At 41.2% G+C, this 11,170-nt stretch overlaps 1 protein-coding gene and 3 non-coding genes across 4 annotated transcripts in view; 1 reads left to right on the top strand and 3 right to left on the bottom strand.

Moving 5' to 3' along the window:
* Window positions 1-2,635: 2,635 nt before the first annotated feature.
* On the bottom strand, window positions 2,636-2,707 carry TRNAQ-UUG (transfer RNA glutamine (anticodon UUG)). The gene has a single exon. It is a non-coding gene; the product is annotated as a tRNA-Gln (tRNA).
* A 205-nt stretch (window positions 2,708-2,912) lies between these two features.
* On the bottom strand, window positions 2,913-2,995 carry TRNAL-CAG (transfer RNA leucine (anticodon CAG)). Its single transcript has one exon. It is a non-coding gene; the product is annotated as a tRNA-Leu (tRNA).
* A 541-nt stretch (window positions 2,996-3,536) lies between these two features.
* Window positions 3,537-3,608, bottom strand: TRNAQ-UUG (transfer RNA glutamine (anticodon UUG)). The gene has a single exon. It is a non-coding gene; the product is annotated as a tRNA-Gln (tRNA).
* An 856-nt stretch (window positions 3,609-4,464) lies between these two features.
* Window positions 4,465-11,170, top strand: part of LOC128635715 (phospholipase A and acyltransferase 4) — a 43,045-nt gene continuing 36,339 nt past the window's right edge. The window contains exon 1 of the mRNA XM_053688840.1: window positions 4,465-4,695. Within this exon, the coding sequence (XP_053544815.1) occupies window positions 4,684-4,695 (12 nt within the window). The 5' untranslated portion in view covers window positions 4,465-4,683. The remainder of the gene's footprint in view (window positions 4,696-11,170) is intronic.

The following is an 11,170-nucleotide window of genomic DNA, read 5'->3' as shown; positions in this document are numbered from 1 at the left end:
TAAGTCTGCAGAAGCTTAGATACAAGGTAATCACAGAGGTAAAACTGAGATAAGGAGCAGTCTGCAGAGGCTTAGATACAAGGTAATCACAGAGGTAAAACTGAGATAAGGGGCAGTCTGCAGAGGCTTAGATACAGGGTAATCACAGAGGTAAAACTGAAATAAGGGGGCAGTCTGCAGAGGCTTAGATACAAGGTAATCACAGAGGTAAAACTGAGATAAGGGTCAATCTGCAGAGACTTAGATAGAAGGTAATCACAGAGGTAAAACTGAGATAAGGGGGCAGTCTGCAGAGGCTTAGATACAAGGTAATCACAGAGGTAAAAGTGAGATAAGGGGGCAGTCTGCAGAGGCTTAGATACAGGGTAATCACAGAGGTAAAACTGAGATAAGGGGGCAGTCTGCAGAGGCTTAGATACAAGGTAATCACAGAGGTAAAACTGAGATAAGGGTGCAGTCTGCAGAGACTTAGATACAGGGTAATCACAGAGGTAAAACTGAGATAAGGGAGCTGTCTGCAGAGGCTTAGATACAAGGTAATCACAGAGGTAAAACTGAGATAAGGGAGCTGTCTGCAGAGGCTTAGATACAGGGTAATCACAGAGTTAAAAAATATATAAATTTATTAGTGTTGGTTATGCAAAACTGAGGAATGGGTAATAAAGGGATTATCTATCTTTTTAAATAATAAAAATTATATTGCAGACTGTCCCTTAAAGGGACACTGTACCCAATTTTTTTCTCTAATGTACTCCTATTATCAAATTTTCTTCATTCTCTTGGTATGTTTATTTGAAAAGCAAGAATTTAAGTTTAGATGCCGGCCCATGTTTGGTGAACAACCTGGGTTGTCCTTGCTGATTGGACAGCACCAATAAACAAATGCTGTCCATGGTTCTGAACCACAAATTTGCTGGCTCCTTAGCTTAGATGCCTTCTTTTTCAAATAAAGATATCAAGAGAACGAAGAAAAATTGATAACAGAAGTAAATTAGAAAGTTGCTTAAAATTGCATGCTCTATCCGAATCATGAAAGAAAAAATTTGGGTTCAGTATCCCTTTAATAGAGAGTTCACTGTAATGCAGCTACACAAACAGAATACATAATAAAAGTGACTACCTCTTTATTTTTATAGTGGTTAAACGGAAATCTGTATAATATGTGCATAAAGTAAGTGTAGAGCCAAATAGGCTTGCAGCGGCATAAGGGTTAAGGCTGGCAGGGAGAGTGAAGATAGAGGGGAGTTTGTGTGTAAGTTGCAACAATGTTGCGGGGGCAGAGAGTGGCTTACCTTTCTTATGCTGGTGCCTGCAGTTCCTGTTTCTCTTTGATCCTGGACAAGAAGCTGACAAGTTGATTCTCCTTCTCTAAATTTTCAAATCTTCTTCCATCATGAGATGTTCAAGACGGTCTTCTGCTCCACCCCTGAGATTCAGAGAGGGAAAAATACTGGTTACTAGGCGTGGTTTACAGGGGCAGCAGCTAAGTATCAATACAGTTGATGAAATTGTCCTCTCCCAAGTCATTGAAGAAACCCCCCCCTCCCCACACCTCCCCCTCTTCAGGGCCCTGTTAGAATTCCTGTTTCAACTCCAATACCACCTTTACTCACTATGGTAGATATTAATTCCCCTCCAACTTCCTTGCTTCATAACCCCTCTAACTTGAGCCTATTCCTTCAGAAATTCAGGGTGGGGAGGAAAACCTAGCAACACCAGCACCCTTAGGCCACAACATTAATCCAGACATGTCCTTTTTACGTATGTTTTCTGCTCTCCCTCCTCCTGCGGCAGTAACATCCCTGCTTTCCTCTCTGGCAACAGCTATTTCTGCTGGGCTGCCAATACAAAATTTAAATCAGGATAACCAAGCAGTTCAAACTCCACCCCTCCAGCCTCTTTCTGCCCCCTCTTCTGCTCAGGTTAATTTGGTGCCAGTTCCGCCATTTAAGGGACAAACCACGAGGCTTTCATCATCATTACTCACCCCCCCCCCCGTCAATATGATGATTACTTCTCACACCTTGGCTCCTCCCCCCATCTCACAAGTGGCACGTAATTTATTTACTCACGTGCCCCCTGGCCCTATAATTGGCCCCATTGATACACATTTGACAGACGAGCTGGTTGCGCCTCCCCGTGGGCCACCCTCAAACCTCCCGATCAGGCCTCACCCATCTTCCGCGCTGACGTCACGCCGTAGTTTAGCCTCCGGTGACATCAGCGCTTCTGCCACTTACACTGTGGGCAAGATATTATATGAATTAATTTTCATGCATGTTCTGTATACGAAATGTAGTCCTACAGTATGATTACTATATTTTCAGGCAATATTTTTAACAGTAGTGGCAGTATTCATTTTAGTATTGTAAATGTAGAAGACTAAAACTTGAAAGGTTCCATTCGCTGGATTCAGAGTCCAGAGTGCTAACCATTACACCATGGAACCCCTTTTTGTGAATTTGTTTCCTTCCTTTGTTTCTCAGTTACATGTGCATCAAACCAAATTATGATTTCAACTGTTAGAAGATAACCAATAATTTGGTTCAAAATTAAAAGATCTCTAAAGGCTTTGCTCTTATCATATAATATCAGATGTCATATCCAATTAAGAAGTAAATAAGAAAACACAAAAAGGTTCCACCGAGATTTGAACTCGGATCACTGGATTCAAAGTCCAGAGTGCTAACCATTACACCATGGAACCAATGAGTAAATACCTTTTCTCTTTTTTTTTTTTTTTAAAGAGGTAAAGAGGGACGTTTAAATATAAGGATGAAAACGCTTGTTGACCATTTAGAAGGAGTGTAAATACTTTGCCATACCATGTAAGAAGAAATTTTAAAGTATTCTGAAGATGTGCTTTTAAGAATCCCATAACAGATTTAAGCATTCAGAAAAGAGTACGAATTTGTCAGAAGTGGGATTCGAACCCACGCCTCCAGAGGAGACTGTGACCTGAACGCAGCGCCTTAGACCACTTGGCCATCCTGACGATTTGAGCGCTTCCCAGGATGCTATAGAGCGTGTTTATTTTCTGAACCAAGTTATCACTCATCAATGCTTACAAGATATGTTATGAATTAATTTTCACGCATGTTCTGTATACAAAATGTAGTCATATTGGGTTAGTATGATTACTATATTTTCAGGCAATATTTTTAACAGTAGTGGCAGTATTCATTTTAGTATTGTAAATGTAGAAGATTAAAACTTGAAAGGTTCCACCGAGATGTGAACTCGGATGGCTGGATTCAGAGTCCAGAGTGCTAACCATTACACCATGGAACCCCTTTTCGTGCATTCGATGGATTCAGAGTCCAGAGTGCTAACCATTACACCATGGAACCCCTTTTTGTGAATTTGTTTCCTTCCTTTGTTTCTCAGTTACATGTGCATCAAACCAAATTATGATTTCAACTGTTAGAAGATAACCAATAATTTGGTTCAAAATTAAGAGATCTCTAAAGGCTTTGCTCTTATCATATAATATCAGATGTCATATCCAATTAAGAAGTAAATAAGAAAACACAAAAAGGTTCCACCGAGATTTGAACTTGGATCACTGGATTCAAAGTCCAGAGTGCTAACCATTACACCATGGAACCAATGATTAAATACCTTTTCTCTTTTACTTTTTTTTTTTTTTTTAAAGAGGGACGTTTAAATTTAAGGATGAAAATGCTTGTTGACCATTTAGAAGGAGTGTAAATACTTTGCCATAGCATGTAAGAAGAAATGTTAAAGTATTCTGAAGATGTGCTTTTAACAATCCCATAACAGATTTAAGCATTCAGAAAAGAGTAAGAAGTGGGATTAGAACACACGCCTCCAGAGGAGACTGCGACCTGAACGCAGCGCCTTAGACTGCACAGCCATCCTGACAAAGTTGAGCGTTGCACAGGAAGCTATAGAGCGTGTTTCTCTATTTTTCCTCCACAATGTACCCCCTTCACTCCTTTGACTTGCCCGTATCCATCTGGGCCCTCGCTGACGTCACTTCCGGTTGAGCGTCGTTAAGCTTCTGGCGACATCAGCGACTCGCATAGGCACACAAGAGGAAGGACGGTGACCCAACGCGGAACCCAGGCAGGTACGGAGCTGGCGAATGGGGGGAGTGATGGCCAGGCTGAGGAGGGAGGGGCTGATTACTTCAGTTAACTGGAGTGCCCCTCCCTCCGGGTAGGTAGGCCAGGAGAACTCTGAACACCCCTAGTAGCATCTCCATCTCTCGAGCAGAGATTTCTGCTGTTGCCTAGATCAGGCCGCTCTCCTCTTCCGTCCGGGGTTTAGTCTTAGCCTCTCATTTGCAGCCATCTGTTTAGTCTGTCGGTTAATTTGTATTATTTATTCCTAAATTAATAGGTTAATAAAGGGTACCAGTGACGGTCCAAATTTTACCCAAAACTTCTGTGTCTGTCGTTATTAAAGGTTGGCCCTGTGGGTCGTTTAAGCTATATGAACAGTATTAAGAGCTATATGTTTCCCTCTTGCTCTTTCCTGGGATCGACATGGTAAGTCTTTAATCCCTTAAGATTTCACTGACTGTAATAAGGAAATCTGATTTATTTTGTTAGTTTCCTGTGTACATTTCTATAATATGTGTTACTGTGTTTTCAGAACAAGACTGAGCCAGAGAGGAGATTAATTCACTACCAGTACTGACAAGAGGCAGAAGACAAAATGCCTTGGGAGGTAAATCACTAACAAGTTAAAGAGCCATAAAACGCTATTTTAACAAGTTATTTTCACGTAATGCATTTCTATTGGAAAAACACTTCAATGCTACCTGTAGGGCAGATGCTGAAAGCGGTTTTAGAGAGGTCACAGACACCAGACCTACCTTATATATAACCTTATGCACATATGAGATATATCACACACACATCTGATCACACACACCAGACCTACCTTATATATAACCTTATGTACATATGAGATATATCACACACACATCTGATCACACACACCAGACCTACCTTTTATATAACCTTATGTACATATGAGATATATCACACACACATCAGATCACACACACCTGACCTACCTTATATATAACCTTATGTACATATGAGATATATCACACACACCAGACCTACCTTATATATAACCTTATGTACATATGAGATATATCACACACATCAGATCACACACACCAGCCCTACTGGATCCTACAGGTCATAGCTTGTAAAGACTGTCTTTCTTCCTACCCACCGTTCTCAGCTAGGGCGCATGCGCCAGCTCTCAGGGATTGCCCCAGCTCTTCCCAGAACACAACGTGTCCAGGGCTGAACTGGGAATAAAACGCAACCCTGGAAAAACACCACCCTTATTATCCGTTAAGTCCGTAGAATGCACGGTGCTCTGACAAAATGCAGAAGGACATTTGGCAGACGGACATTTGGCCGACAGACAGAAAGCTAAAGAATGTTCCGATTTCGGCCGAGGGCAGATACGTTCCAGAGTGCTCTGTTCTAATCAGAGCCTCGGGCACCGCAACTGCCTCTGGGAACCTTACCATGGGTCCCAGCCCGCACGTCTTGTAATTCTCTGTCTGGAAAATTATCTATCTATCGATCAAATCTATCTATTTATCTATCAAATTTATCTATTGCATCTATTGATCTATCTATCTATCTAATCTTTGTATCTATCAAATCTATCTATCTCATGGCCGGACTGTTATCTGACAGCCACTTGTGTTTCGGCCAAATGTCTGTCTGCCAAATGTCCGTCGGCTAAAAGTCCGGCCACGAGAATGCACACGCCCCCTTGTTTTATTATCACAGTTAAATGATGTGTTTGTTATAAAAAGATGCCAGATTGTTGTTATATAGGCACCTACAACCCACGTTCTTCCATGACTCCCTTTTACAGTGAGGAAATGATTATCTATAGTGTGATCTGGAGAAGACGCTCAGGGGTATATTTATCAATGTGCGAGCGGAGATGATACAAAGTAGCGTATCATGTCCGCTGCACATCGATAAAGGCCGACAGCATACGCTCTCTGTATTTATCATTGCACCAGAAGTTCTTGTGAGCTGCTGGTGCAATGCCGCCCCCTGCAGATTCGTGGCAAATCGGTAGCTAGCAGGGGGTGTCAATCAACCTGATTGTATTTGATCAGGTTGATTTCTGTCCGCCGCCTCAGAGCAGGCGGACAGGTTATGGAGCAGCGGTCTTTAGATACAGAGCTTGATAAATATGCCCCTAATAGTGTGTCACTTCTGTCACTAGAGAGCAATGAGGCTACTAAATGGTACATGTGTCACTTCTGTCACTAGAGAGCAATGAGGCTACTAAATGGTACATGTGTCACTTCTGTCACTAGAGAGCAATGAGGCTACTAAATGGTACATGTGTCACTTCTGTCACTAGAGAGCAATGAGGCTACTAAATGGTACATGTGTCACTTCTGTCACTAGAGAGCAATGAGGCTACTAAATGGTACATGTGTCACTTCTGTCACTAGAGAGCAATGAGGCTACTAAATGGTACATGTGTCACTTCTGTCACTAGAGAGCAATGAGGCTACTAAATGGTACATGTGTCACTTCTGTCACTAGAGAGCAATGAGGCTACTAAATGGTACATGTGTCACTTCTGTCACTAGAGAGCAATGAGGCTACTAAATGGTACATTGTCTAGGAAATAAAACGTATAACAAGTACGTAGTGCTAAAAAGGGAGAAGACCAGAAATAAGAGATGACTGGCTAATCAGCATTAAACAATCAGCTAATCAGCATTAAACAATCAGCTAATCAGCATTAATCAATCAGCTAATCAGCATTAAACAATCAGCTAATCAGCATTAAACGATCAGCTAATCAGCATTAAACAATCAGCTAATCAGCATTAATCAATCAGCTAATCAGCATTAAACCATCAGCTAATCAGCATTAAACAATCAGCTAATCAGCATTAATCAATCAGCTAATCAGCATTAAACAATCAGCTAATCAGCATTAAACAATCAGCTAATCAGCATTAAACAAACCAAGGAGCCACTTCCCATTTCCGATCTAAACCTCGGGGGACACTGTAAGAGGACCTACAGTACACGTGCTGATGCAGTAGGGCCAGGTCTTTCTTTACCATTTGACCATCACACTTACCTCATAGGATTGAGCTAAAGTTTGGTGAGTTCCCCTTTTGCAGCCAATTTGTCTGTGCTTTACTCCAGGGACGCTCTTGTATGGGACTATATACGCATTAAAATTGGTCTTTCCTGTCACAGGGACTTTGTTTTTACTTTTACCTTTGCGCTCCGTCCGCACATCGCTAAATGCCGACAGCATACGATGTCAGTATTTATCATTGCACAAGCATTTCTGGTGAAATGCTTGTGCAATGCCGCCCCCTGCACATTTGCCGCTAGCAGGGGGTGTCAATCAACCCGATTGTTTGCGATCAGGCTGATTGCTGTCCACCGCCTCAGAGGTGGCGGACGAGTTAAGGAGCAGCGGTCTTGAGACCGCTGCTTCTTAACTGCTGATTGCAGCGACCCTGAAGGCTCGCACGGAATTAGAAGCATTCAGGGGGTTGATAAATCGGCCCCTTAGTTTCTAACCATACATAGGCCTAGATTTGGAGTTTGGCGGTAGCCGTGAAAACCAGCGTTAGAGGCTCCTAACGCTGGTTTTAGGCTACCGCCGGTATTTGGAGTCATTAAAAAAAGGGTCTAACGCTCACTTTTCAGCCGCGACTTTTCCATACCGCAGATCCCCTTACGTCAATTGCGTATCCTATCTTTTCAATGGGATCTTTCTAACTCCGGTATTTAGAGTCGTGTCTGAAGTGAGCGTTAGAAATCTAACGACAAAACTCCAGCCGCAGAAAAAAGTCAGTAGTTAAGAGCTTTCTGGGCTAACGCCGGTTCATAAAGCTCTTAACTACTGTGCTCTAAAGTACACTAACACCCATAAACTACCTATGTACCCCTAAACCGAGGCCCCCCCACATCGCCGACACTCGATTAAATTTTTTTAACCCCTAATCTGCCGACCGCCACCTACGTTATACTTATGTACCCCTAATCTGCTGCCCCTAACACCGCCGACCCCTATATTATATTTATTAACCCCTAACCTGCCCCCCACAACGTCGCAGCCAGCTACCTACAATAATTAACCCCTAATCTGCCGACCGCAAAGAGCCGCCACCTACATTATAGCTATGTACCCCTAATCTGCTGCCCCTAACACCGCCGACCCCTATATTATATTTATTAACCCCTAATCTGCCCCCCTCAACGTCGCCTCCACCTGCCTACACTTATTAACCCCTAATCTGCCGAGCGGACCGCACCGCTACTATAATAACGTTATTAACCCCTAATCCGCCTCACTAACCCTATAATAAATAGTATTAACCCCTAATCTGCCCTCCCTAACATCGCCGACACCTAACTTCAATTATTAACCCCTAATCTGCCGACTGGAGCTCACCGCTATTCTAATAAATGTATTAACCCCTAAAGCTAAGTCTAACCCTAACACTAACACCCCCCTAAATTAAATATAATTTTAATCTAACGAAATTAATTAACTCTTCTTAAATAAATTATTCCTATTTAAAGCTAAATACTTACCTGTAAAATAAATCCTAATATAGCTACAATATAAATTATATTTATATTATAGCTATTTTAGGATTAATATTTATTTTACAGGTAACTTTGTATTTATTTTAACCCGGTACAATAGCTATTAAATAGTTAAGAACTATTTAATAGCTAAAATAGTTAAAATAATTACAAATTTACCTGTAAAATAAATCCTAACCTAAGTTACAATTAAACCTAACACTACACTATCAATAAATAAATTAAATAAAATACCTATAATTATCTACAATTAAACCTAACACTACACTATCAATAAATAAATTAAATACAATTCCTACAAATAAATACAATGAAATAAACTAACTAAAGTACAAAAAATAAAAAAGAACTAAGTTACAAAAAATAAAAAAATATTTACAAACATAAGAAAAATATTACAACAATTTTAAACTAATTACACCTACTCTAAGCCCCCTAATAAAATAACAAAGATCCCCAAAATAAAAAAATGCCCTACCCTATTCTAAATTACTAAAGTTCAAAGCTCTTTTACCTTACCAGCCCTGAACAGGGCCCTTTGCGGGGCATGCCCCAAGAAATTCAGCTCTTTTGCCTGTAAAAAAAAACATACAATACCCCCCCCCCCAACATTACAACCCACCACCCACATACCCCTAATCTAACCCAAACCCCCCTTAAATAAACCTAACACTAAGCCCCTGAAGATCTCCCTACCTTGAGTCGTCTTCACCCAGCCGAGCCAAATTCTTCATCCAAGCGGAGCAAGAAGAGGTCCTCCATCCGGTAGAAGTCTTCATCCAAGCGGGGCAGAAGAGGTCTTCCATCCGATTGAAGTCTTCATCCAAGCGGCATCTTCTATCGTCATCCATCCGGAGCCGAGCGGCAGCATCCTGAAGACCTCCGACGCGGAACATCCATCCTGGCCGACGACTGAACGACGAATGACGGTTTCTTTAAGGGACGTCATCCAAGATGGCGTTCCTCAAATTCCGATTGGCTGATAGGATTCTATCAGCCAATCGGAATTAAGGTAGGAATATTCTGATTGGCTGATGGAATCAGCCAATCAGAATCAAGTTCAATCCGATTGGCTGATCAAATCAGCCAATCAGATTGAGCTCGCATTCTATTGGCTGTTCCGATTTTATTTTGTACTTAAAATAAGTACAAAATTACCTGTAACTTATTTTACAGGTAATTTTGTACTTATTTTAACTAGGTAACTATTAAATAGTTCTTAACTATTTAATAGCTATTGTACCTGGTTAAAATAATTACAAAGTTGCCTGTAAAATAAATATTAATCCTAAAATAGCTACAATGTAATTATAATTTATATTGTAGCTATATTAGGATTTATTTTACAGGTAAGTATTTAGTTTTAAATAGGAATAAGTTATTTTATAAGCGTTAATTTATTTCGTTAGGGGGGTGTTAGGGTTAGGGTTAGAATTAGCTTTAGGGGTTAAAAAATTTATTAGAATAGTGGTGAGCTCTTAGATTAGGGGTTAATTATTGTAGGTAGCTGGCGGCGACGTTGTGGGGGGCAGATTAGAGGTTAATAAATATAATATAGGGGTCGGCGGTGTTAGGGGCAGCAGATTAGGGGTACATAAGGATAACGTAGGTGGCGGCGCTTTGCGGTCGGCAGATTAGGGGTTAATAAGTGTAGGTAGGTAGCGGCGACGTTGTGGGGGGCAGATTAGGGGTTAATAAATATAACATAGGGGTCGGCGGTGTTAGGGGCAGCAGATTAGGGGTACATAGGGATAATGTAAGTAGCGGCGGTTTACGGAGCGGCAGATTAGGGGTTAATAATAATATGCAGGGGTCAGCGATAGCGGGGGCGGCAGATTAGGGGTTAATAAGTGTAAGGTTAGGGGTGTTTAGACTCGGGGTACATGTTAGGGTGTTAGGTGCAGACGTAGGAAGTGTTTCCCCATAGCAAACAATGGGGCTGCGTTAGGAGCTGAACGCGGCTTTTTTGCAGGTGTTAGGTTTTTTTTCAGCTCAAACAGCCCCATTGTTTTCTATGGGGGAATCGTGCACGAGCACGTTTTTGAGGCTGGTCGCGTCTGTAAGCAACTCTGGTATCGAGAGTTGGAGAGGCGTTAAATATGCCTCTACGCTCCTTTTTTGGAGCCTAACGCAGCCATTCTGTGGACTCTCAATACCAGAGTTATTTTAAAGGTGCGGCCAGAAAAAAGCCAGCGTTAGCTACGCGGGTCGTTACCGACAAAACTCTAAATCTAGCCGATAGTGAGCTGGAGAACATGAGTTTATGTAAGACAAAAAAAACTGTTTAATATCTGCTAATACTTTAACTATTGAATTATTTGGGTATGGAATCATAAAACGGATCTATCCCCTACAGAGCCATTAATTCCTTTTTTTCTTGGCAAACTCAAGCATCATTAGAAAAAACAAACAAACATTTTTTGATGCTGATATGGCAGTAGCATTAGCTAATACTTTAACTTTATTTAAAGGGATAGAAAAGTCTACATTAAAATTGCATGATTCAGATAGAGCCGATCATTTTAAGGCACTTTTAAATTTACTTCTGTTTTTAAATGTGC

The sequence above is a fragment of the Bombina bombina genome, chromosome 7 (genome assembly GCF_027579735.1).
Source record: "Bombina bombina isolate aBomBom1 chromosome 7, aBomBom1.pri, whole genome shotgun sequence".
NCBI lineage: Eukaryota > Metazoa > Chordata > Amphibia > Anura > Bombinatoridae > Bombina > Bombina bombina.
Note: the sequence above shows the minus strand (reverse complement) of the source record. Positions and strands in the feature narration are given on the sequence as shown.